At 47.1% G+C, this 27,988-nt stretch overlaps 1 protein-coding gene across 1 annotated transcript in view; it reads right to left on the bottom strand.

Moving 5' to 3' along the window:
- The window catches only part of EPG5 (ectopic P-granules 5 autophagy tethering factor), a 134,295-nt gene that overhangs the window by 22,726 nt on the left and 83,581 nt on the right, over positions 1–27,988 (bottom strand). The window contains exons 29-38 of the mRNA XM_073589774.1: positions 23,977–24,133; positions 23,100–23,294; positions 20,525–20,738; positions 19,380–19,540; positions 18,542–18,749; positions 17,839–17,914; positions 5,772–5,875; positions 2,877–3,052; positions 1,938–2,123; positions 1,650–1,859 (exon numbers count right to left, since the gene is read on the bottom strand). Of these exons, the coding sequence (XP_073445875.1) occupies positions 1,650–1,859; positions 1,938–2,123; positions 2,877–3,052; positions 5,772–5,875; positions 17,839–17,914; positions 18,542–18,749; positions 19,380–19,540; positions 20,525–20,738; positions 23,100–23,294; positions 23,977–24,133 (1,687 nt within the window). The remainder of the gene's footprint in view (positions 1–1,649; positions 1,860–1,937; positions 2,124–2,876; positions 3,053–5,771; positions 5,876–17,838; positions 17,915–18,541; positions 18,750–19,379; positions 19,541–20,524; positions 20,739–23,099; positions 23,295–23,976; positions 24,134–27,988) is intronic.

The following is a 27,988-nucleotide window of genomic DNA, read 5'->3' as shown; positions in this document are numbered from 1 at the left end:
TTTTCAATGTATCCACGATGACCACACAAGGACAGAAATATTCTTCATAGCTTTATTGTGCCAACGCGTTTCGTGGCAGATCTGCCACCATGCTGTAATCAGATACTGTAATTCTTTGGCCCTGAGGAAGTGGCAGATCTGCCACGAAACGCGTAGGCACAATAAAGCTATGAAGAATATTTCTGTCCTTGTGTGGTCAGCGTGGATACATTGAAAAAACCCAGTCTTTTTCTTCCACCTTTGTGACATATTATCTCTGTACTGTGACATCATTGTGCTTATTATCTCTGTACTGTGACATCAGTATATTTTCCCTGTGCTGTGACATGACTATGTTTATTATCTCTGTACTCTGACATCACTGTTTATTATTTCTATACTGTGACATCACTGTGTTTATTATCCCTGTACTGTGACAGCACTATGCTATTATACCTGTACTGTGACATCAGTTTATTTTCCCTGTGCTGTGACATGACTGTTTATTATCTATGTACTGTGACATCACTATGTTTATTATCCCTGTAATGTGACCTCACTGTTTATTATCCCTGTACTATGACATCAGTGTATTATTTCTGTACTGTGACATCACTGTGTTTATTATCCCTTTACTGAAACATCACTGTGTTTATTATCCCTGTACTGTGATATCACTGTTTATTATCCCTGTACTGTGACATCACTATGTTTATTATCCCTGTACTGAGACATCACTATATTTTCCCTGTGCTGTGACAGGACTATGTTTATTATCTCTGTACTGCGACATCACTGTTTATTATCCCTGTACTGTGACATCACTGTGTTTATTATCCCTGTACTGTGACATCACTATGTTTATTATCCCTGTACTGTGACATCACTGTGTTTATTATCCCTGTACTGTGATATCACTGTTTATTATCCCTGTACTGTGACATCACTATGTTTATTATCCCTGTACTGTGACATCACTGTGTTTATTATCTCTGTACTGTCACATCACTGTGTTTATTATCCCTGTACTGTGACATCACTATGTTTATTATCCCTGTACTGTGACATCATTGTGTTTATTATCTCTGTACTGTCACATCACTGTGTTTATTATCCCTGTACTGTGATATCACTGTTTATTATCCCTGTACTGTGACATCACTATGTTTATTATCCCTGTACTGTGACATCACTGTGTTTATTATCTCTGTACTGTCACATCACTGTGTTTATTATCCCTGTACTGTGACATCACTGTTTATTATCCCTGTACTGTGACATCACTGTGTTTATTATCTCTGTACTGTGACATCAGTGTATTATTTCTGTACTGTGACAACACTGTTTATTATCCCTGTACTGTGACATCACTATATAGTACCCGATTCATTAGGGAAAAGCATGTGACACAAAGTAAAGACCAAACTAATCAGAAGCTTTTTATGTTCTGAACTGGATGAGTCGGAAGATGTTCAACTCCAATGTTATTTTAAAGGAAACCAGCCCTTGCCCATGAGCCAGTGTTATATATCATTAAAGTTAGGAAAATCCATAATTACTCTGCCTTTAAATGTTAAAACTTTTGCACAGCGCAGGGAAATCCAAACCCCTTCCCAAAAGTAGTATGGATCATTCTGGAGTCCATGTACATATCGAGCTCCTGTACTCACAGAGTAAATGCTGCAATCAGGAAAAGAGGAGAATCCGGCGGAGACACGGAGAAGCTTCAGGAGCAGCTCATCTGCCAGGTGGGTGCTTAGGATGACAGAGGGAGGGTAATGGCTGCTGAAATACCCTATCACATTTTGGTAAGACACGGCATCCACCAAATGCCAGGACAACGTACCAGCCTGCCCTAAGAGGCTAATTAAAGGAGCCCCCTGCAAAGAGAAGAATAGCAATGAGAAATCTGTTCCTAACGAAAATCTCAGGATATGCAGCGTCGTAATACAGCGTACCGGCTCCTCTATCAGCTGCTCCTCTTTGGTGAGAAATACCAGCATATATAGGAGGCAAACCAGCATGCGGTGGGTTTCTGGCTGCGGAATGGGACCCCAGGCATCAGCCAGGACGTTCATCCAGTTCACGTCACATAATACACCCCCTAGAAACAGGAAACAGCTCTTGGGGCTTCCTCGTTCCACCTAGTGGACGAAAACAATTAGGGCAGAAAATCTATGATCGACATACACTGGACCAAGCTGCAACCCTCATCTATGCACCCAGGAGGAACGTGCGGACATCATCAGACACCCCTAGATATAAGCATCAGCCGGACCCCTGGTGATCAGCTGTGGTCGTGTTAGTTACTGTGCACACTGATAACTGAGCGCCGTATTACTACAATCCGAATTATCAGACGCTCTGAAAACATTTACATAAAAAGATAAAATGGGGGTCAAAATTCTTTAAAAAAAAAAAAAAAGGGACGAAAAACTGACTTCACCATCCGTTTGTTGCTCCTTTTGGATCCTGCCAGTTCCCCTACTGGTCTCTACTTCCTGCTTTAAGGACATGTGACCGCTGCAGCCAATCACTGCTTGAGCAAGGTCCCAGCTGCAGACAGTGATTGGCTGAGTAGTCATTTCCTGTGTGTCAGGAGGAACCAGAAAGTAGAGGCTGGAGGGGGACTTGGAAAGCGGAGAGACAGGAATGCCAGGGATCAGTGGTGCAAGTATTGCTTCTTTTATTTATTTTTAACCCAAAATAAACCCCTTCTCGCTATGGAAAACCCCTTTAAAATTGGTGCTATAATGAACGCAGCCCTGGAGGGTGCTGTCCACTCGAGGCTGCTTACTTTGCACATTTCTATGTGTCTATTAAAAAAAAAAATCTAGGAAATAGAATCCTGACCCAAAAACAAGGACATAATACATATTGACAGTAATGGTCCTCACCTTGAAAAACTCTTCCATCAGCGTCTGGTCAGGATACATGTCCTTCCAGGGCAGCCTGCTGTACTCTGTGTGATAGGTATACAGAATATACTCGGGGTGCATGGGTGCAGTGCAGGTCTCACAATAGTGCATTAGGTGTAACCACAGCGCCCCCCGCTGGCCAGGCAGAAGATGATCTGCAAGAAGATGAGGAGACGGACTTGTAAGAGGCTAGTAAATGCAGGGCTACCAGGTACCAGACCGGTGTCATCTGTGCATGCAGCCAGGACGATGCTCTCTTACAAATATTAATCAGAACACTATAAGAGAAGATTCTCTTAATTTGCTTTTTTTTTTTTCTAAATGTTCAGCATTTTGTTTTCCCAAAGTGTGTGGCTGATTCATCAATTACAACTTTTTTTAAAAAAAAGTTTCTACATTTTTGCACAAATGTATTCCAACCTCCCTTTGCCTCCTTGGGTGTGGTTTTTTTCTTGCAGTCTCGATTTGTTTGCGCAACTTTACCAACATATTAGCGACTTTTCGCTCTGAAAAAGCACTAAAAAAGCAAAAGACAACTACAGTATAAAAAGCATTTTGATTTTGCACGAAATTCATGAACTATGTACGCTATATCATAGAAATTGGTGCAAAAAAAAGTGAGTAAGAAAAAATAAAAAATGTAAATGATAAATCAATGAATAGGGCGATTAGTGATTTGTTATTTATAAAGCCAATCACTAAACACCGTTGTGCATGAATCATAGTGATAAAGGCGTCAAGATGATTTATACCAGACGGTAAGGTGAGGCAGACATTTCTCTGAATAATGCTTCACAATTCAAAGACACCTAATGTTTCAGTTATGTTTTTATGTTAAAAACATTTATTGTAAGAATTTTGGTGTTTTTATTTCATATTAAAATAATAATAATTTTTGAAATCTTGTGGTTTTCACACTGAACACTAAGCCTGATAAAGTTGTGGCTAAAAGTATTGACACCCCTACAATTTTGTCAGATAATACTCAGTTTCTTCCTGAAAATGATAGCAAACACAAATTCTTTGGTATTATTATCTTCATTTAATTTGTCTTAAACGAAAAAACACAAAAAGAATTGTCCTAAAGCCAAATTGGATATAATTCCACACCAAATATAAAAAAGAGGGTGGACAAAAGTATTGGCACTGTTCGAAAAATCATGTGATGCTCCTCTAATTTGTGTAATTAACAGCACCTGTAACTTACCTGTGGCACCTAACAGGTCTTGGCAATAACTAAATCACACTTGCAGCCAGTTGACATGGATTAAAGTTGACTCAACCTCTGTCCTGTGTCCTTGTGTGTACCACATTGAGCATGGAGAAAAGAAAGAAGACCAAAAGAGCTGTCTTAGGACTTTAGAAACCAAATGGTGAGGAAGCATGAGCAATCTCAAGGCTACAAGTCCATCTCCAAAGACCTGAATGTTCCTGTGTCTACCGTGCGCAGTGTCATCAAGAAGTTTAAAGCCCATGGCACTGTGGCTAACCTCCCTAGATGTGACCGGAAAAGAAAAATTGACAAGAGATTTCAACGCAAGATTGTGCGGATGTTGGATAAAGAACCTCGACTAACATCCAAACAAGTTCAAGCTGCCCTGCAGTCCGAGGGTACAACAGTGTCAACCCGTACTATCCGTCGGCATCTGAATTAAAAGGGACTGTATGGTAGGAGACCCAGGAAGACCCCACTTCTTACCCCGAGACATAAAAAAGCCAGGCTGGAGTTTGCCAAAACATACCTGAAAAAGCCTAAAATGTTTTGGAAGAATGTTCTCTGGTCAGATGAGACAAAAGTAGAGCTTTTTGGGAAAAGGCATCAACATAGAGTTTACAGGAGAAAAAAAGAGGCATTCAAAGAAAAGAACACGGTCCCTACAGTCAAACATGTCGGAGGTTTCCTGATGTTTTGGGGTTGCTTTGCTGCCTCTGGCACTGGACTGCTTGACCGTGTGCATGGCATTATGAAGTCTGAAGACTACCAGCAAATTTTGCAGCGTAATGTAGGGCCCAGTGTGAGAAAGCTGGGTCTCCCTCAGAGGTCATGGGTCTTCCAGCAGGACAATGACCCAAAACACACTTCAAAAAGCACTAGAAAATGGTTTGAGAGAAAGCACTGGAGACATCTAAGGTGGCCAGCAATGAGTCCAGACCTGAATCCCATAGAACACCTGTGGAGAGATCTAAAAATGGCAGTTTGGAGAAGGCACCCTTCAAATATCAGGGACCTGGAGCAGTTTGCCAAAGAAAAATGGTCTAAAATTCCAGCAGAGCATTGTAAGAAACTCATTAATGGTTACCGGAAGTGGTTGGTCGCAGTTATTTTGGCTAAAGGTTGTGCAACCAAGTATTAGGCTGAGGGTGCCAATACTTTTGTCTGGCCCATCTTTGGAGTTTTGTGTGAAATGATCAATGTTTTGCTTCATTCTCTTTTGTGTTTTTTCATTTAAGACAAATTAAATGAAGATAATAATACCAAAGAATTTGTGTTTGCAATCATTTTCAGGAAGAAACTGAGTATTATCTGACAGAATTGCAGGGGTGTCAATACTTTTGGCCACAACTGTAGTACAGAGACCTCCTGTTTTGGTCTTGTCACTTTCTATAAAGTGGTGAGCTTAGCTGGGAAAAAAAAGGAACATGGCTAACTGTGATGGTGGAAACTGAAGCTGGCGCAAATTTTTTTTTTTATTACAGCTGAAAGATGCAACTAATGTTTTACGATCACCTGATGATTAATCTATGGCATCTTACTGCAGAGGGCTTTAATTTCAAGTGCGGCATAACCAAGTTTCTCCCATTGCATTTCCTGAAATCAATGGATCGCGGTCACGAGGGTTGCATCATCTCACATACAATAATTCCAACACTCACCTTGAAACTTCTGGTGCAGCGTCAAAATGCAGTCACAAAATAGCTGGACCAGGATGACCGTGGTGCGAGAGTCGCTCTCCAGCCAGGGGTAGCAGCGCTGATTACTGAGGAAGGGGCAGAGTGTAAAGAACAGGCGATATCACTTGTACTGTGTTCTTGCAGAATCACCTTCATTAGTATACCTTAAAAGAGGTTGCCTACCTTAAAGGTGTTGTCCACTACTTAGACAATTCCTTCTTAAAGGGGTTGTCCAGCCTTAGGCTACTCTACTCTATGTGTCTGCAGACTTGTGAATCCTCAAACTGAGGATTTTTCACTGTAGGCGCCGAGAGCAAGTGATCCTGCTACTACATGTGGGGACAAATGACACCGCAAGAAACGACCTGGAAACCATCTGCAGAGACTTTGAAGACTTAGGCAAGAAAGTGAAAGAACTGGGAGCGCAGGTGGTCTTCTCTTCCATCCTCCCAGTGGATGGCCATGGAACAAGGAGGTGGAATAAGATTCTGCAGGTGAACAACTGGCTACGTCGATGGTGCCGTCAGCAACGATTTGGATTTCTGGATCACGGAGTGAACTACTTATACGATGGACTACTTGCTAGAGATGGGGTGCACCTTACGAAGACTGGAAAGCATGTATTTGGAAGTCGCCTTGCTACACTTGTAAGGAGAGCTTTAAACTAGAACAACATGGGAAGGGAAGCAAAAGACCAGAAAAAGCCATACACCTGACAAATGCTATTGAGAACTCTGCTAATAGAAGTGGAAAGGAAGAACAAAGACGAAAGAATCTAATTAATAAAAATATTGGAGAAAGAGAAACCAATCACAAACTAAAATGTTTCTATACTAATGCACAAAGCATGGGCAACAAACAAGGAGAATTGGAACTACTAACACAGGAAAAGAAATATGATGTCATTGGAATCACTGAAACTTGGTGGGACAATACACATGATTGGAATACAAGACTAGAAGGATACAACTTATTTGCAAGAAACAGACTTGATAAACGAGGAGGAGGTGTTGCATTGTATGTTAGAAACGCGTATATCTGCACAGAGATTGAAGCTTCAGAGACTGGGAGTTCTGTGGAAACTGTTTGGGTAAGAATACAAGGACAGAACAATGGAAAGGACACCATTGTAGGCATTTACTACAGGCCGCCTGTGCAAGCTGAAGATATGGATGAACTCTTTATGCATCAAATGGCCAAGTTCTCCAAAAAATATGACATAGTTGTCATGGGAGATTTCGACTATCCAGACATTTGTTGGGAATCTCTCTCAGGCAAAACTAACAGGTCAAGGAAATTCTTATCCTCTCTTGCTGACAACTTTATCTTCCAAAAGGTAGGGGAGAAAACAAGGGGAACTGCTACCTTGGATCTAATACTTATAAACAGGGAGGAAATGGTTGAGGAGGTAAAAGTGGCTGGAACCCTAGGAGGTAGCGACCATGCTATTTTAGAATTTTGGATAACTAGAGGCGGAAGACCTGTGAAGACTCAGACGTCAAGGTTAGATTTCAGAAAGGCAGATTTTAAGGGATTCAGAAAGATAATTGGAGGGATCCAATGGCTGGATATCCTTAAAGACAAAAATGTCCAGGAAGGATTGGAAATCTTGAAAAATGAAATTCTCAAAGCACAATTGTTAACAATTCCGAAAAGAGGGAAGAATAGGAAGCATTTAAGGAAACCAGGATGGGTGAACACAGAACTTAAGCACATGCTAAAAAGGAAGAAAAAAATGTTTATAAAATGGAAAGAGGGAGGCATATCTAAAGAAGAATATAATGCTGTCTGCAGAATCTGCAGGGCACAAATCAGATTATCTAAAGCTGAAAATGAATTGAGGCTTGCAAGAGATGTCAAAAGCAATAATAAAGGATTTTGGGGATATGTCAAAAGTAAAAGAAAAGTCAAAGATGCTATAGGATTTTTACAGGATGAAAATGATGAAATGGTAAGACAGGATGTTGAGAAGGCTGAACTTTTAAATTCCTATTTTGCATCTGTTTTCTCTCAGAAAGGAAATGTAACACCAACTGTTATTCACTGTCCTATTAAGGGAATAGAAGAATCCAGGATATCTATAAACAGAAAGATAGTGAGGAAACACTTAGCTAACCTAAATGAATTCAAGTCTCCAGGTCCAGATGAATTACACCCCAGAGTACTGAAGGAGATAGCAGAAGAAATTTCTGAACCACTCTCCATAATCTTTGAAAATTCTTGGAGAACAGGAGAAGTGCCAGAAGACTGGAGAAGAGCAAATGTTGTTCCTATCTTCAAAAAGGGGAAGAAGGTGGACCCAGGCAACTATAGGCCGGTGAGTCTGACTTCTATACCAGGAAAGATCTTTGAACAAATTATTAAACAACATGTAAGTCAATACCTGGATAAGAATGAAGTGATCAAACAGAGTCAGCATGGGTTTGTAACTAATAAGTCATGTCAGACTAACTTAATTTCCTTCTATGACGGTATCACTGATTGGGTGGATCAAGGAAATGCTGTAGATATAGTATATCTTGACTTCAGCAAAGCATTTGACAAAGTCTCTCATACAATCCTTATTGAAAAAATGACTAAGTATGGAATGGACAAGGCAACTGTTAGGTGGATTCATAGCTGGCTTAGTGATCGGACCCAAAGAGTGGTCGTAAATGGCTGCACATCCAGTTGGAAGAATGTCTCAAGTGGGGTACCACAGGGCTCTGTCCTGGGCCCTGTATTGTTCAACATCTTTATCAACGATTTAGATGAAGGAATTGAGGGTAAACTGATTAAATTTGCTGATGACACAAAGCTAGGAGGGATAGCTAATACTAGAGAAGAGAGAGAGAGGATTCAAAAAGATTTAAATAAACTGGAGAAGTAGGCAGTAACTAACAGAATGGTTTTTAACAGGGAGAAATGCAAAGTACTACATCTGGGCAATAAAAATGAAAAAAGCATATATAGAATGGGAGGAATAGGGCTAAGTGACAGCACATGTGAAAAAGACTTGGGTATACTAATAGATCACAGACTGAATATGAGTCAACAGTGTGATGCAGCAGCAAAAAAGGCAAATGCAGTTCTAGGATGTATTAACAGAAGCATACAGTCTAGATCACGTGAAGTCATTATTTCCCTCTACTCCTCTTTGGTCAGACCTCATCTGGAATATTGTGTCCAGTTTTGGGCACCACATTTTAAAAAAGACATCAACAAACTGGAGCAAGTTCAGAAAAGAGCGACCAGAATGGTGACCGGTCTGCAAACCCTGTCTTATGAGGAAAGGTTGCAGGATTTGGGAATGTTTAGTTTGCAAAAGAGAAGACTGAGAGGAGACTTAATTGCTGTCTACAAATATCTAAAGGGCTGTCACATTGTAGAAGGATCAACTTTATTCTCATTTGCACAAGGAAAGACTAGAAGCAATGGGATGAAACTGAATGGGAGGAGACACAGATTAGATATTAGAAAAAACTTTTTGACAGTTAGAGTGATCAATGAGTGGAACAGGCTGCCACGAGAAGTGGTGAGTTCTCCTTCAATGGAAGTCTTCAAACAGAGGCTGGACAGACATCTGACTGGGATGATTTAGCGAATCCTGCTTTGAGCAGGGGGTTGGACCAGATGGCCCAGGAGGTCCCTTCCAACTCTACGATTCTATGATTCTATGATTCTATCATATGGCCGCAAGTATGCGACTTGCATACTTCTAGACACATTCCGACTAGACTTGTCCACCCTCACTCAATTTACTTGCAGTGAGCGAGGCGGCACGCGTCTAGTTGGTGTGTGGCCGCATGTATTCAAATGAGAAAATGGAATGTGAGGATTTATAAGTCTGTAGTCAAATAGACTACATGTCTGCAGTCACCCTCAGGCCAGACAACCCCTTTAAATGTCCCCAGAATAAAATAAAAATACCAGATACCCACCTCCTGTGCTGCAACGTTCTAGCAATGTTGACGCCGGTTCTCCTGGAACTTGTATGAATGACATAATTATGTCGCGTCTACTGCAGCTAATCAGCATCCAGTAATGGCCTGCAGTACTCGCACTTCTCTACGGACGTCTGAGGCTTTTCCGAAGGAATTGTGAGCAAAGTAGACCATGAACAGCTGCTGATTGGCTGCAGTGCTCACACGGCATTGCTGGAACAGTGCCGATGTAGGAGAGAAGTATCTGATGTTTTTATTTTACACTGGGGAATATAGGATTTAAGAAGGAGACGTCCCATAAACAGACAATCCCTTTAATAATGTAAATACAGAGAATGACAGCTCTCCATACCCGTATCACTTGCGTCTTATGTAGCAAGCAAAGAAGTACCTATTTTCGGACTAGAAGACGCACGTTTTACCTCCAAAAATTTGGAGGAAAATGGGGTGTGCGTCTTATAGTCCGGATGTACCTGCTCTGGCTGTGGATCAGAAGGTGGGGGAGCGGCAGTGGTGGAGCAGCAGGTCACAGGAGGCAGGAGCCGACTGCTGCGGCTAACCCCTGTACCCACTGCTAAAGATCAATGAATATTCACTGCTCTCCACTCCTATAGGAGTGGAGAGCAGTGAATATTCATTTCTCCTTCGCCTCATTGGGGGACACAGGACTGTGGGTGTATGCTACTGCCGCCAGGAGGCTGACATTAAGTGAATGAAAAAAAGGTTAGCTCCTCCTCCGCAGTATACACCCTCACCTTGATTGCAGGCGAAACCAGTTCTTTCTTAGTGTCCTAGGAGGCACACACGTCTGGTCTTTTTCCAGACTCTTTTTGCTTTGTTTTTTTCCCCATGAAGATGAGACAGGGGAGACGGACCCTATTGAAAGGATCCGATCTCACCAAACCAACAACGGGCGAGCACGTGCGAGTGTCGCCTCCACGTATCCTCTCCCGCGACGTGGGACACGATGCCGGACTCACCCTGACCACCCTAAGGTATTGAAGCCCTAGGCTGTACAGAGGCACAGGTACAGTCCGTGCGGCCTCCCACTGCACCACCAATGCAAGGACTGCGGTAGTAGGAGGCAGACTGTCCCTCTCCTCCTCCCTTGGAAGGAGGATGGAGTTACGGTGTCTGCACCATGCTTGATTTGGATGCAGCCCCCCTTCCCCCCCTAACCTGAGGATCAGCTGGAGCTCCAGGGGTGAGGCACGGAAGGAGGTGGGCTGGGAGATCTCCTGAAACCCCCAGGGTTGGCATTCCCCTGGGCTGCAGCACGGGTTCGGGCGCCAGCATGCGCCCCCACAGAGGTAGCGCTCAGCAGCACATGTCCTGACCAGGCCTCGGTTTTTTGGCGGTCCCATCCCCGTGTCCGGGCAGGCGCCGTAAATTTAGTCCCCGGCTTCTGCCGGTACTAGGCCACGGGGGGAAGTCCCGCCCCCGTGATGCGTGTACTTCCGACGGAGCCTCGGACTGGTGCCGAAAAATGTAGCCCCCGGCATCAGCCGGCGCTAGGCCATGTGCAAAATCTCGAGCCATAGGACGTTACCGATGGCGCCTTCTCTTCCTGCAGGACCTCCCACACGCCGAGGCGCACTTTTAAAAAAAGAGTGCAGCGTTTCGGCAGGTTGGACACCTAAGGGATCCAGGACTGGGGACACAAGACTGGGGTAAGTGCTACCCCCGAAGGAGGAAGGCCACCCTCTGTTTTTTGCCAGAGGCTAAGCAGTAGAACCCCGCAGGCATATCACCTAGCAGGGCCACCCTGTCCAGAGGAGCTAAGACGCACACGTTTCTGTTTGCTGCGTGCACCTCCTGTCGGTCCGCCTTCCCACATGCGCAAAGTAGGCAAATCTATGAAGCCTGCAAGTCTGAACGTGCCCAGGAGCCCTCCCCTGCGACCGCCCGGAATGGGCTCTGTCTCTGTAGCAGTCCATGACATCGCTTACGAGAGCAATCGAGTCCCTTAAAGCCCCAGATAGGGGCAGGGATAGTGGCTCGCCTGTCTTGGAGGGGTTCTCCACCTCACAGGCGCCTCCGGCCTGCAGGGGCCGCTCCCTCACTAGGCAGACACGGGGAAAGAAAAAATAGGATGCCACTCACCGTTCATGTGAATCAAATCACTTTATTTTACATACACAAGGCATCGGCATAGGCACGGGAGCAATGTGCTGGAAGACGGACAACAGCCGTTTCGCGCTCAATACACTTCAACAGACACGGGGAAAACTAACCCACACAGTGTCTCCCGGTCCATCCGGTGCCTCGGCATCTGTGAGCTCTACCTCTCGCGCGCCCTCGCCAGTAGTCGATAACGAGCAGAACTCGGATTACGACTCGGACGAGCCCCTTGACTTAGTTACTCCGGGTTACCTGGAAACAGTGGACAGCCTTATCGAGGCTGTCAACCAGACCCTGTTGATTGAAAATGAATCCACCCTGGCCTCAGGGCACAGGGTGTCTTGTAAGCGGGTCAAGCGGACTCATAGAGTATTTGCCGCTCACCCAGAGTTTGACGACATAGTACAGCGACACAGGGAACGGCCAGACAGGCGTTTCTTAGGCCAGAAAGCGCTCGAGGCAAGATACCCGTTTGCCCTTGATCTCCGTAAAAGGTTGGCGGAATCCCCGGCGGTAGATCCACCCGTGTCGCGCTTGGCCTCTAAAGCCCTGTTGTCCATACATAATGGTTCCTCTATCAAGGATCCCACTCACCGTCTCAGAGAGCCTGGCTCGCTCAGTTTTTGAGGCGTCGGGTTCAGCACTCTCTCCTTCGTTCGCAGCAACTTGGGTAGCTAAGGCCATGGGCTCTTGGTCTGAATCATTAAACAGAGCCTTGTAGTGCATGGACCTGCCTGCGGAGGTAGCAGATATTGCTAATCAGATTGCGTTGGCCGCAGACTACTTGATTAATGCACTAATGCAGTTGCCATTTTACTTGGGTCCGCTGCACCCTGGTTAGTGCAGATGTAATTAGGCCTGTCTGGTTTTCTCTTGATTTTTTTGGAGGATTTTTTCCTCTTTCTGAGGTTTTAATACTTGATTAATGCATCTTTGGATGCGGCTAGCTGCGCAGCACTCGCTGTCGCAAATGCAATTTCTATTAAGAGGGGCTCTGTGGTTGAGGACTTGGCGTGCAGATTCAACCTCCAAGAAGTCCTTAACTTCTTTACCTTATCAGAGCAGCCGCCTATTTGGTGAAAGGTTGGACCATCTTATCTCTGACTCCACAGGGGGCAAGAGCAGTTTTCTCCCTCAAAGGGAGAAACAGCTTTTTCGTCACCAGCTTTAGACACAGTTCCGGTCCTTTTGCAACCCCGGGTTGGCTTCAGCAACCAACTCCGCCGTTGCAGGTTGCCCCAACCAGGACAGGGATCGTCGAGTCTCATATAGAGCCAACCCATTGGGGAGAATGCGATGCCAACAGCCCAGCTCAAGGGGACCTAGGTCCCAAAGATCTTCAGCCAAATGACTCAAGGCAAGTGCCGGGCGACACCAGCAGAGTAGGCGGTCGCCTACTCTGGTTTCGCCATGACTGGCTCTCTGTCGTGCATGGCACATGGGTAAGGGAGCTGGTATCCTTGAGGTTCAAGTTAGACTTCGTCAAACAGCCCCCAAGACGATTTTTCTTTCTCGTCCTCCCAAAATGGAATCCCAGGCACAGGCCTTGTTCAAGGCCATCGAATTGCTCTGGCAAAACGGTGTTGTCATCCCCGTACCGGAAGACGAAAGATGTCAGGGTCTCTATACCAACCTGTTCACGGTCCCCGAAAGGGACGGGACTGTCAGGCCCATTCTGGGCCTAAAGCTTCTGAACAGATTTCTCAGGGTCAGACATTTCCGGATGGAGTCTCTCCGCTCGGTCATAGCTGCCAAAGAACAGGGAGAATATTTGGCCTCTATCGACATCCAAGACGCGTACCTGTATATCCCCATTTTCCCTCCACATCAGAAATTTCTACGCTTCGCTATCAACGGCCTACACTTTCAGTTCGCAGCTCTCCCCTTCGGGCTAGCTACCGGCCCCGGAGTGTTCACAAAAGTCGTCATAGTCATCCTGCACTCCCCGGGGCACAGTCGTCTTGCCTTACTTAGACGACCTCTTGATCAAGGACCCGCTAGATACTCTTGACCGCTTAGGGTGGTTTGTCAACCTGAAGAAATCATCCCCGGTCCCAGCTCAGAGGATTTCCTTTTTAGGGATGATCTTCGACACGTCCCGAGGGTTGGTAATTCTCCCTCAAGACAAGGCCTTAGCTCTTCGGCAGGGAGTCCAGGTACTTCGCCCCCTGCAGCACGCCCTCTTGGCATCGTGGGATAAGAACCCGTTTACACTCAACCACCAGTGCCGGTTGTCCATGCAGGTCTGATAGGCACTCGGGTAGTGGACAGTCAGTTCCTCCCGTCTTCAAGGGAAACCTTTTGCCCCGGACCATTGGTTGGGGTCACAGCCGACGCTGGGGAGCAGTTTTTTCACCATCACGCAACCCAGGGATGGTGGTCGCCGCAGGAGGCACACCTCCAGTTCAACTTGTTAGAAATCCGAGCGATCTGGCTGGCTCTGCAACGTTTTCATCATCTTCTAGCAGGCCGCCCCGTCCGGATTCAATTGGACAACGTCACGGCCGTGGCTTACATAAATCACCAGGGAGGCACCCGCAGCAGGGCAGCCATGCACGAGGTGAGGCACATCCCTCACTTGGCCTACAGGAACCACTCGGTGATCTCGGCAGTCCACAATCCGGGCGTACAGAACTGGGCGGCAGACTTCCTCAGCCGGCAAGGTCTCGCGTCCGGGGAATGGTCACTACACCCCGAGGTCTTCTGGCAAATTTCCCGATGTTGTGGAACGCCGGACGTGGACCTGATGGCTTCCAGGGTAAGCGCCAAGGTGGCCGCGTTTGTCGCTCGGTCCAGGGACCCGCAGGCAATCGCCATGGATGCATTGGTTCCGCCATGGAACCAGTTTCACCTCCCATACCTATTTCCCCTGCTGCCGCTACTCCCAAGGGTCATCAAGAAGATCAAGGCAGAAGGGGTTCCAGGGATTCTACTGGCCCCAGATTGGCCTCGGCGGGCGTGGTACGCAGACCTGGTGCAGCTACTCGCCGACGTTCCCTGGCGACTGCCAGAGCGCCCAGACCTACTTTCCCAGGGATCGGTCTACCACCCGAACTCAGGGGCCCCGTGTTTGACGGCTTGGCTGTTGAATCTTGGATTCTTACCTAGGCTGGTGTTATGAATGGGTCACCGAGCAGGAGAGCAAGCCCAAGCTAAGCCACAGAAAACCAGAGAGGTTGGTAACTAAGCGGATTGCAGACCCCTGATGCTATCCACACAACTAGCAGTAGCCGTGGAGTGTACCTACGATGATCCTAGACGCCTCGGCACAGCCGGAGAGCTAACTAAGCCTAAAGCAAGAAAGGGGAAACCTAAACTGCCCCAGAGCAGACCCCAAAGGAATAGATAGCCCCCAAACATATATTGTCGGTGAGACATGGTGAAAACACAAACGCAGGCAGGAAAATAGACTGAGCAAATGATGGGGCCCACACTGACTAGACAGGACAGGAAAGGAAAGACGCTGTCTGCAATCACGCAAAAAACCCTGCAAAAAGTCCAACACATCTGATGCAAAAAACACTGAAGTTGCACGACTTCACCCACTATATCAGCCCTTTGGTATATTCTGAAAGCAGAGCAAAAAGAGGCCAATCTAATAAGGGACAAAAACAAACTGGCACAAGCAGTAACATTAGGATGGAAATTCAGCACAGCCCCAGCCGGAGCTGGCTGACCACACAAAACTGAGATAGACAAAAAACAGATCAAATGCAAACAGAATAGCAAATGAACACTTAGCTGAACATGCAGGGACTGAGCTGGAAACATCAGACCTCAGGAGGCAAAAGAAAATCACCAGCAAGGATAGAGGGAGTCAGCAGTCTTAAATCCCAATCTGAAACCCCAGATATCCAATCGTCATCCTCATTATCAGGTGGCAAGCCTCTGTTAATCAGATCAGCTCCATTACCGCCAGTAACCACCAGAGGGAGCCCAGAAAGAGAACTCGCAACCCCTCAAGAGCGACCATAGCCAGGTGGATTCGGCTGACGATTCAGGAATCCGACCGCATCAGAGGCGCAGCTGTTCCAGCAGGGATCAGAGCGCACTCAACTGGAGCAGTGGGCGCCCCTTGGGCTCTCCGGCACCAGGCATCGGCGGAGCAGGTATGCAAAGCAGCAACCTGGTCCAGCCGGCACACATTTTTCAAACATTACAATGTACATACTCAGGCTTCAGCAGATGCAAGCCTGGGTAGAAGGATTCTCCAAGCAGCGGTGGCACACCTTTAGACAGGAGGAGCGTGTAGCTTGGACCGGTGAGTCGACTTCCCACCCAGGGACTGCTTTAGGACATCCCACAGTCCTGTGTCCCCCAATGAGGCGAAGGAGAAACATGGATTTTTGTGATAACTCACCGTAAAATCCTTTTCTCCGAGACGCTCGTTGGGGGACACAGCACCCACCCTGCTAGCCAATTGGCTTCTTTTTGTTTATTAATAGGTATTTATGATACCAGGTGGGTTCTCTAGACATGTTGATACCTGCATTGAGGCTGATTTTGTCTTGTTGTGATCTCCTACTGCTTTTGCACCGAACTGGTTTCGCTTGCAATAAAGGCGAGGGTGTATACTGCGGAGGAGGAGATAACCTTTTTTTCATTCACTTAGTATCAGCCTCCTGGCGGCAGTAGCATACACCCACAGTCCTGTGTCCCCCCAATGAACGTCTCGGAGAAAAGGATTTTACGGTGAGTTAACACAAAAATCCATGTTTCTCTTTTTCAGCGGACACGATGTTAGCCACGACTACCTGCTTCCTGCAGCGGCTGGGCTCTGGAGTGTGCCCACTATTAAACAGAATGAATATTCACTGCTCTCCATGCCTATGGAAGTGGAGAGCAGTGAATATTCATTCCCTTTAGTAGCAGGTACACGTTTTCGTCTGGCAGCTGCAGGAGCCAGCGGCTCCTACTACTGTGCCCGCTATTAAAGATCAATGAATATTCACTGCTCCACACGCCCATAGTTCTGGTGTGGAGAGCAGTGAGTATTCTGGCAGCTATCTTCGGCTTGTAAACAGCTCATGACATCCCAGCCACGCGCTGCTTACCAGCATAAATCATCTACTGGCATCAGAATAGGACATTGCGAGGGAGCATAGGGATGGTAAGTATAATAGTTTTATGTTTTTTTATGTTTTTCTGATGGGGCCATGCATATCAGGATAAGGATGAGGGGGCTATGCATACCAGAATAGGGATGAGGGGGCCATTCACACTGGGATAGGGATGAGGAGGCCATGCATAACAGGATAGGTATGAAGGAGCCATGCATACCATGATAGGGATGAGGTCATGCATACCAGGATAGGGATGAGGAGGCCATGCATACCATGATAGGGATGAGGTCATGCATACCAGGATAGGGATGAGGAGGCCATGCATACCAGGATAGGGATGAGGGGGCCATGCATACCAGGATAGGGATGAGGGAGCCATGTATACCAGGATAGGGATGAGAGGGCCATGCATACCAGGATAGGGATGAGGGAGCCATGTATACCAGGATAGGGATGAGGGGGCCATGCATACCAGGATAGGGATGAGGGGGCCATGCATACCAGGATGTGGATGAGGGGACCATGTATACCTGGATTGGGTACATATATATTATATATACCAAGATAGGGGATATTAGTACAGAACCGACCACTTTTTTTCCTTCAATTTTTTTTCTATGTTCCTCATCCAAAACCTACGTGCGTCTTATAGTCCAAAAAATTACGGTATATCAGCAGAAGTCGGCACTCAGTTTTAATTGGTTCAATACTCTATTGGAAATCCATGTGCACAAATGACATATAGCATGGTGTTCAACACATCTTACGCGTTTCGTAACATGACTGCTAAATCATAGAATTAAGGAATGATATTCTGAAACGTGAATTGAATTGAATGGCCCTCGTGACGTCATGATTGTGAGAACCCTTAGAGTATAAAATTAGACACTGGGCCTGAGAAATGCAAATCTTTTTGCTTGTCTCAATGCAACTTTATCTTACCTATTATCATCTTTATCCAGGACCATTATCCATGGCTTAAAGAGCTCGGTGATGACAGAATGTAGAGATTTCAGCACTAAATACAGGGAAGAAGTGGAGAACTTTGTTAATTTGCATTGTAACAGTGAGAAAAGGAGCCAAATACTGGCCTCTCCTTAGGATAAGCTATCAATACACTGATGCTTGACAACTCCTTGAATGGGAACTTCCAGTAAAAAGACACTGTTGATAGGAAAGGGGGGATTTATTAAGACCAATACAAGACAGAATTTTTACTCTCTGCCTCTGCAGTCATCAGAAGGACGGCCAGCTTCCTAGTAATTGGTGACTTTGGCCAACTTTCACATAATATTTATGGGAGATGTTAGATGATTGCTGGTGGTCCAGGCAGCCACTTTCCTAATAGTGTGGAGCTGCTTTATAAAAGGGGGTTGTCTCAGGGGAATAAACCCTTCAAGAAATCTCATAACATTGGACTTTTGCCTATGTTTCATACTCAAAAAGCAACAAAAAAAAAGCAATAGTATAAATGTAGAAAATAGTTTCAATGTAAAAATGAGTTCCGACCTTTGCAGATACCTGTTAGTTTATGCCCCTTTAACTGACAGCATTGATTGTGTAAATGATCACATATCTGGCGCCTTCACCCCCAGCCCATACATACACATGCATGGCGGCCCTACAACACACGGCATCCCATTACCTGTCTGCACTGTAGGATTCCCCATTGCTTCTTGCTTGATATGGAGAACCTCGTAGTCGATGTGACTCTTCACCAGATATTCCAGGAAGGTCTTCACCTCCGGAACATAAGGACTCCATTTGGACAACAACCCGAAGCTCTGAAAGTCAGGTTTAGAAAGACGCAACTTGCTGAAAAAGTCTGAAAGCCACTTAATTGTCTCCAGGACCTAGAAAGAAAAAGGGAAAATAACAAAAAAACTCCATGATTTCACAGTGATCGGCTGATTATCAAGAAGTCCCGACCCTGCCTCGATGATTGATGTCAGGAGGAAATACGAATGGGCCATGTTGGATTTCCACACGTTCAATCCTTTTCACAAAATATAGAACGCTGCCGGAGAGGTCTGGTGGCGGGTTATTCCTCTCTCCCCACTGTAGTCACACGCGCACTCAGTTAAGCTGTGCTTGCATGTACATAGCAAGGTCAGGATAGATATAGAGCTTCTCTGACTGTTACTGGTGGTAAATGGACACCTTAACAACATTGTGTGCTTTCAGAAAACCAAAAAACTATATTTAATTCACCCTCCCCTGGTCCAGCACTGAGTTTCCGCCGCTGCTCCTGGTTTCAGTTATTGTCTGCAGCGCTGACGTCACAGCGCTGCAACCAATCAGTGAGCTTAGGTACTTGCGCTGTCAACTCGAGCAGGGCCGCTAAGTTCAGATAATAACAGGCAACTGCAGCAATGTAGAAACTCAGCACTGGACCAGGGAAGGGTAAGGCGCAGTGAATATTACACAATGGCAGAGAGCGAGGGTATATGCCGAGACCCGCGACAGTCTGACAGCCGACCGACCTGCTCTGCCGACAGCATCGTTTTGTTAGTGCAATTCGGAAATATGAGGGGGTCTTTAGGGTCCAGCTTGACGGTATTTGGAAGAACTCTTGGGGAGTAACATCCCACCGCTTTCAGAGATGTTTTCCAGCACTCCGGACTTAGCAGCTGCTCTGAGGAGCCTGTAAGAAAAAAGAGGGAACAGAACAAATATCATAAGGCCATAAATTCAGAGGAGGAGACACCATCACATGTTTCTCAACGCAAGCAATGACTAGCCAGGTCTTTCCCCGGGAAGGAACAACCACGGGAAGGGCAGTCTCCAATGAAGGAAACCACCTATGCCAAAACATGGTATCCATCCACAGACAGTGGATGGATACCATGTTTTGGCATAGGTGGTTTCCTTCATTGGAGACTGCCCTTCCCGTGGTTGTTCCTTCCCGGGGAAAGACCTGGCTAGTCATTGCTTGCGTTGAGAAACATGTGATGGTGTCTCCGCGGCTGTTGATTTACATGCTTTTGCATATTTCCCATAAGGGATGGGGGCATTGCTCTAGATCACTGCGTTGAGAAACATGTGATGGTGTCTCCGCAGTGTTGGATGTTGATCTCCACGAGGTCACTCATCCTTATGTTCATAGCCTTTCACTAGGCATTGCTCCTACTAGCCAGTTTCCTACTCCACACTGATGAGGGGCAATACCCCGAAACAGCTGTCTGTGGATGGATACCATGTTTTGGCATAGGTGGTTTCCTTCATTGGAGACTGCCCTTCCCGTGGTTGTTCCTTCCCGGGGAAAGACCTGGCTAGTCATTGCTTGCGTTGAGAAACATGTGATGGTGTCTCCGCGGCTGTTGATTTACATGCTTTTGCATATTTCCCATAAGGGATGGGGGCATTGCTCTAGATCACTGCGTTGAGAAACATGTGATGGTGTCTCCGCAGTGTTGGATGTTGATCTCCACGAGGTCACTCATCCTTATGTTCATAAATTCAGAGGAAACACACAAATAAGTTCTACACTGCAGTAAGTTTCTATCTTCTTGGGGCCGCGCTGTGCGTCACCATGGCTGAGCCAACAATGCATTTTATAGTTAAATCTCTTTCAGGGAAAGTGCAGATACGAGCGAATTCTACGTGAACCAAGAGGACGGCGGCTTACTCTGCATGAGCAGCCTCAGGCAGTCGCTGTAATGGTCCGGGAACTGGTAGCGCAGGATGGAGTTCCAGTGCTTGCAGAATATATTGAAAGGCATCAGCAGATCATCCTCCGGCGTCAGGCCGCACAGGGTCAGAGCCAGGTGCACGGACTCCAGCAGTTTGCTCCGCTCAGACATGGAAGGTTTGGCAGAATTCAACCAGTGGTTAAGATCAAACTGCAAAACAACGATAAGAAAGCCGTGAATGGGGCCGGTCGGCTGCAACAATGAGCTGCACAGGTAATGGGTAGCAGTAGGAAGGTGCAGGTGTGGCAGTACTGTGTCATTCAGGATGACTATAGTTCTGCATCACTACATAAAACCGCAGGCAAACTCAGGTAACTCAGATCTGCTACCCAGCATATCCGAGACCACATTTCTCAACACAAATCCACAATTAGACCATATTCCACTACCTAGACGGGGTGGCGATAGGATCAGCGCACTAAAAACACGAGAAGCATTCTGGATTCAAACCCTTACATCGTTGGGGCTGAACTGTGAATATGAGATCCAATATTAATCTATGATGTTATCAAATATTGTCCTGGAATTACATATATATATATATATATAGTGTCCAATGACTATCATTGTTGTTTGTTTATTTTTGCAGGGAACATTTGCAGAATTGTATTTGTGTACTTATTTTTTCTTTTCTTCTTCTAGATCCCAAGTTAGAAACTACATCAGGTATATGTCTTTTTAGTCCCTGCACATTAACATATTGCATTGACATACGAATACATTGTGTTTACGTGTTAGTAGCGTTACTTTGAGTCATGCACCTACTATGCTATTAACAGATTTACCCCAATTCTTGCTTGTTAATCTTTAATTCAGATGTACATTGCCAGTGTATGGTTTGCATTGTTTCACGTTTGCGCATATGTGCGGTATTTAATTCCTAGATCTATGGGGAATTCCGGCTGGATCCGTGCTCGCGCATGCGCCCCAACCACTACCCGTGTCATCAAGTTTCCCTCGGCCTTTTTCGGCAGTTTCAGTGAACGCGCAATTACAGGAAGCGCTCGGCCATCCTGACCCAGGAAGCACATTGTAGCACACCGTTCATGCCTTATATAAATAGCGGACCATCCAGGTCCAGATATCAGGTCCAGGCTGAACCGAACAGGTGGTGACCCTTTATTCCTCAGATAACTTTCTTGTAACATCTTCAATGCTCTATATCAACAGGGGACTGTTAATAGCCCTGGCATCAGACGCAAGCTGAACTGATTAACTGCTTTGATGGTGTCATATTCTGTTACTGCCAGGTACCTTCCCTTCATTGCCATGGTCATGTATGATATTTCTTCTTGGGTTTACTAGTTTCATGGGTAAACATGGGTATTTATAAGGATACTTGTGACACAGACTCTAGCATTTTCCTTTTATTTATTTATGGTGAGCATGTTTTTTTTATGTAGCCGCCGATCTGTATATTATGATTCATGTGTATGTTTGTTATGTACTATATATTAACATTTAGTATTTGTCTCCAGACAGATTTTGCTTGAAAAAGGCTTAGTGAAGCCGAAACGTTGCTGGAATTATGTGTATTCACAAGGGTCGTTTCATTTCACATGTTTTGATTTTTTTGCCTCTGATGTTCCATATGACAATAAATTTTCAGTTGAGTGGCGAAGTTCTCTGTTATTTTTCTGATGCTATTTTCTTCAGAGCAGCAACATCCTTAAGAGATAGTGAGCACCCCTTTATCGTTTTAATTAATCAGCTCCGCTATGTCTGCAATCCGGCCCTGCTGCGTCTGCAATCTGGCCCTGCTGCGTCCGCAATCCGGCCTTGCTGCGTCCGCAATCCGGCCCTGCTGCGTCCGCAATCCGGCCCTGCTGCGTCCGCAATCCGGCCCTGCTGCATCCGCCACTCAGCTCTGCTAAGTCCTCAATTCAATACTGCTATGTTTGCAACTCAGGTCTGCTACGTCCGCAATTCAGTTCTGCTACGTCCATAGCTCAGCTCTGCTATGTCAGCAATCCAGCCCTGCTGCGTCTGCAATCTGGCCCTGCTGCGTCCGCAATCCGGCCTTGCTGCGTTCCGCAATCCGGGCCTGCTGCGTCCGCAATCCGACCTTGATGCGTCCGCAATACGGCCCTGCTAAGTCCTCAATTCAATACTGCTATGTTTGCAACTCAGGTCTGCTACGTCCGCAATTTAGTTCTGCTACGTCCATAGCTCAGCTCTGTTATGTCCGCAATCCGGCCCTGCTGCGTCTGCAATCTGGCCCTGCTGCGTCCGCAATCCGGCCCTGCTGCGTCCGCAATCCGGCCCTGCTGCGTCCGCAATCCGGCCCTGCTGCGTCCGCAATACGGCCCTGCTGCGTCCGCAATACGGCCCTGCTGCGTCCGCCACTCAGCTCTACTAAGTCCTCATTTCAATACTGCTATGTTTGCAACTCAGGTCTGCTACGTCCGCAATTCAGTTCTGCTACATCCATAGCTCAGCTCTGTTATGTCTCCATTACCCCTTAGTTGATAAAACACGATCCTGGTCTCCTAAAACTGATTCACGACCTACCTTAGTTAGTAGCATAAAGATCACATCGCTATTGTCTTCAGAAATGGATTCCACCACTTTCTCGTAGAGATGCACAAACTCTCCAGGAGAGGCGGCGGGGGTGAAATATGGAGACAGCAGGTTACACAGCCTCCGATTCTGCAGGATAGTTTGCAGTATTGGCCGACATTCGGACTGCGTTCCGCTTATAAACACCTGTGACGAGAAAGGACCAAGACGCCTTTAAGTTTGCGATGTTAGGAGGCAATTTAGAGACAAGCTCAATTGAAAGAGACACAAGCGAAAAACAATGTAGGGGCTGAAATACAATCCATCTGTCACCTGAGTGTCATACGTGTCAGCAGATTACTGGTTTACACCGACACTGACATCTGAAGTGCGCACATACAGTGCTGGAGGCAATGAATCTATGGGGATGTTTGGGAAGAAACCGGACAACACAGAAACTCCATAGAGATGTTGGATTTGACCCCACGGGCAGATCCTAAGATGAACGTCTCTTTGACCAGCTGAGTCAGACCTGCTCTATGGTCTCTATCATTTTTCCAATAGAGATGGGCAGGATCCTTGTCCAGCGGCCATGTCAGCAGTCCATGACTAGTGGACAGGAGTCATGTGAATTGATGGACAGTGCTGTTTGGTCCGATCCCATAAAAGAGCCATTATAGCATATGGTGCCAAAAAGTTAAAAGGCTGCCCCAGTAACCCCTATCCCATTGACATACACAGGATTTGCGGTCAGTCTGCTGGCTATGAGGACAGCCGAAGTTTGGGGCATAGTGGATAAATGTCTGAATGTCGGACAGACCTGGCACACTGATGTGAGAATGTTGTGGAGCACTTCCAAAATCTCAAGTGCAAGTATGAGAAAACCTACCTGTCCCAGTATTTCAATGCAGGAGGTGAAGAACTGGCGAGATGGAGGATGGCGCTGAGTCTCATCACACACAAATTCGACCACAGCGAAGAAGGTCCCGATTCCAATCTTCTGTATCTCCTGTGGAGACTGCACTTTGTATGCATTTACAAGAGCCCTATATGGAGAAAAGCAAGGTTCATGAGGAACAGGAGTAAGATATGGGTGCACCATCCACCCCAGAGAAGGTCATCTGCTCACTGCTCCAGGTGTAAGAGGGGCAGAGTAAGACAAGCCTGGGCTTATGATGCCGGCACACATATGTAGCACAGGGCGAGAAAACGGGAAAATAATATATATATATTGTAGAAAGGACAGGTAGGTGAGGGTTGAGCAATGCTGGTCTAGATTAGGAGTGAACCTGCAGTGTTTTGCTAAGAACCAGGAGAAGCGTGTGCTGCTGGTGAGCCAGTGAGTCTGCTGGATGAAGCAGTGGCGAGTGTGTTGGAGCTAGTGAGTGACTAGCCAAGATGTGAGCTGTAGCTGGGAGAGAGACAAACGAGGGTCTCTCTTTCTGAATGTAGGGACTTGGGAGTCAGCTGAGGAGCTAAGCAGTCTTTGGTCTTAGAGAGAAAAAGAACAGTTCAATGGTGGACCGTCTACCAGAGTGTGGGAGCTGGAGACATCTCATGCTGACCTGTGTGTGAGTGGACGTACGACCGTCGGGCTATTGGACGTACACCCGCCGGAGTATTGGACGTACACCCGCCGAAGTATTGGACGTACACCCGCCGGAGTATTGGACGTACAGCCGCCGGAGTACTGGACGTACAGCCGCCGGAGTACTGGACGTACACCTGCCGGAGTATTGGACGTACACCTGCCGGAGTATTGGACGTACACCTGCCGGAGTATTGGACGTACACCTGCCGGAGTATTGGACGTACACCTGCCGGAGTATTGGACGTACACCTGCCGGAGTACTGGACGTACACCTGCCGGAGTACTGGACGTACACCTGCCGGAGTACTGGACGTACACCTGAAGGAGTATTGGACGTACACCTGCCGGAGTATTGGACGTACACCTGCCGGAGTATTGGACGTACACCTGCCGGAGTATGGGACGTACACCTGCCGGAGTATCGGACGTACACCTGCCGGAGTATCGGACGTACACCTGCCGGAGTATCGGACGTACACCTGCCGAAGTATCGGACGTACACCTGCCGGAGTACTGGACGTACACCTGCCGGAGTATCGGACGTACACCTGCTGGAGTATTGGACACGCTGTATGTTCTGTACTTTCCTGCTGTGATACTTTTGTGCCCAGGAAAGGCTGTTTTTGGTTTTGAATTCCTTGGAGTTTTATGAAAGTAATAAAACTGCATGTTTGGACCAAACCGTACTGACTGTGAGAACGCTGCCTAATGCCTACCGGAGAGCGTGACGCCCTACAATATAAATGTATATATGTGTATGTATCTATATAGCTATCTGTTCTGAAGTGCTTTTGAGCACATATCACATAAATATATACATATTAACAGATACACGGTAAAGGCCTCCCTCCATACATATTGAATAAAACAGGATTTTTTGGGTTGCTTACCGTAAAATCTGTTTCTCGGAGCCTTCATTGGGGGACACAGAGACCATGGGTGTATGCTGCTGCCACTAGGAGGCTGACACTATGCACAAAAAAAGGTTAGCCCCTCCTCCGCCGTATACACCCCACCGACCGGCAGGAAGTTCCTCAGTTAGTCAGAAAGCAGTAGGAGAAGTAACAGAATAGATTGAGAACAGAACAAACAACTCAACTGTAACAAACCGACAAACATAAGAACAGGAGTTGTAGAACATGGGAGGGTGCTGTGTCCCCCAATGAAGGCTCCGAGAAACAGATTTTACGGTAAGCAACCCAAAAAATCCTGTTTTCTCGTTCGCCTTATTGGGGGACACAGAGACCATGGGACGTCCCAAAGCAGTCCCTGGGGTGGGAAACAAACTTCCATCAGGCCAGTGGACTCGCCACCGCAGCCTGCAGAATCCTTCTACCTAGGCTGGCGTCCGCCGAAGCATAGGTGTGGACCCTGTAGAATTTCACAAAGGTGTGAACCGATGACCACGTTGCAGCCTTGCAAAGCTGCAGCGCGGAAGCTCTGTGGCGCACCGCCCAGGAGGCACCAACCGCCCGGGTAGAGTGCGCTCTGACCCCTGGAGGGGCCACTCGATGCTTGACCCAGTATGCCTCCAAAATTGCCGATCTGATCCAGCGCGCAATAGTGGCCTTTGAGGCTGGGTGACCTTTCCTCGTCCCATCAGGAATGATGAACAGAGTCTGACTTCCGCAAGGAAGTCGTCCGGGCTAGATAGACTCTCAATGCCCTGACTAGGTCCAGCTTGTTCAAGGAACGCTCCCGAGGGTGAGCTGGGCTCGGGCAGAAGGATGGCAGAACAATGTCCTCATTGAGGTGAAACGAAGATACCACCTTCGGAAGAAAAGAGGGCGGAGGCCGCAGAACTACCTTGTCCTGATGAAGGACCAAAAAAGGAGAGCGGCAAGAAAGTGCTGCTAATTCCGACACGCGCCGGATGGAGGTAATGGCCACCAGAAAGGCCACTTTCCAAGAAAGGAGGGAAAGGGAAACGTCCCTGAGAGGTTCAAAAGGAGGACCCTGCAGAACCTGAAGAACCAAATTAAGATCCCAAGGATCCACGGGCGCTCGGTACGGAGGAACCGTGTGAGCCACACCCTGGAGGAAGGTTTTGACCTGGGGCCGGGAGGCCAGCGTTTTCTGAAATAAAATGGACAGTGCCGAAACTTGACCCTTCAAGGAACTGAGAGCAAGCCCCGCATCCAGCCCTGCCTGCAGAAACGCCAGAATAGAAGGGAGCGAAAAAACCAAGGGCGCGATGTCATTGGTCTCACACCAGGAGAAATAGGCTTTCCAAGTACGGTAATAGATCTTCGAAGAAGGCTTTCTGGCGCGGATCATGGTATGAATCACCCGATCAGAGAATCCTGCCCGTCTCAAAACCTCGGTCTCAACAGCCACGCCATTAAATTGAGCGACCGAGAATTGGGGTGGCAAATCGGGCCTTGAGACAGCAGATCTGCCCTGTCTGGAAGCTTCCAGGGGGCGTCCGCGAGAAGGTTGACAATGTCCGCGAACCAAGACCTTCTGGGCCAATTCGGGGCGATGAGGATGACTGGAATCCCCTCTGCTTTGATTTTCTTCAACAACTTGGGGAAGAAGAGGCAGAGGAGGGAACAGGTAGGGGAGCTCGAACTGTGACCAAGTGACGGCCAGAGCGTCGGCGCCCACTGCCAGAGGGTCCCGAGACCTGGACACGAATTGTGGGACTTTCCTGTTGAGGCGAGATGCCATGAGGTCTACATCCGGAGTTCCCCACCGACGGCAGAGCAGATGAAACACCTCCGGATGTAGGGACCATTCCCCTGCCGCGAGACCCTCGCGGCTGAGGAAATCGGCGGCCCAGTTGTCCACGCCGGGAATGTGAACCGCGGAAATCGTTGGAACAAAGGTCTCTGCCCATTGAAGAATTCTGGACACTTCCGCCAGAGCTGAGACACTCCGTGTCCCCCCTTGGCGGTTGATATACGCCACCGCTGTGGCATTGTCTGTCTGAATCCTGACAGGCAGGCCCTTGAGGCGCCTTTCCCAGTGGACGAGAGCTAGATGGATCGCTCGTATCTCTAGGACATTGATCTGCAGAGCTGATTCCTGAGTCGACCATCGACCCTGAACAGTGTGATTGCGGAACACTGCACCCCAGCCGATGAGGCTGGCGTCCGTAGTGACAATCTGCCAGTGAACGGGAAGAAAAGACCGCCCCAAGAGAATGAGGGGAGACGTCAACCACCAGTTGAGAGACCGCTTGATCCGGCATGAAAGGCGAACCGGACGATCCAGAGACAGAGCCGACCTGTTCCACCTGGACAAAATGGCCTGCTGGAGTGGCCTGGCGTGAAATTGGGCAAAGGGAACTGCCTCTATCGCCGCCACC

This window comes from Dendrobates tinctorius, unplaced genomic scaffold (assembly GCF_039654945.1).
Source record: "Dendrobates tinctorius isolate UK_male_01 unplaced genomic scaffold, ASM3965494v1 ptg000113l, whole genome shotgun sequence".
Lineage (NCBI taxonomy): Eukaryota > Metazoa > Chordata > Amphibia > Anura > Dendrobatidae > Dendrobates > Dendrobates tinctorius.
Note: the sequence above shows the minus strand (reverse complement) of the source record. Positions and strands in the feature narration are given on the sequence as shown.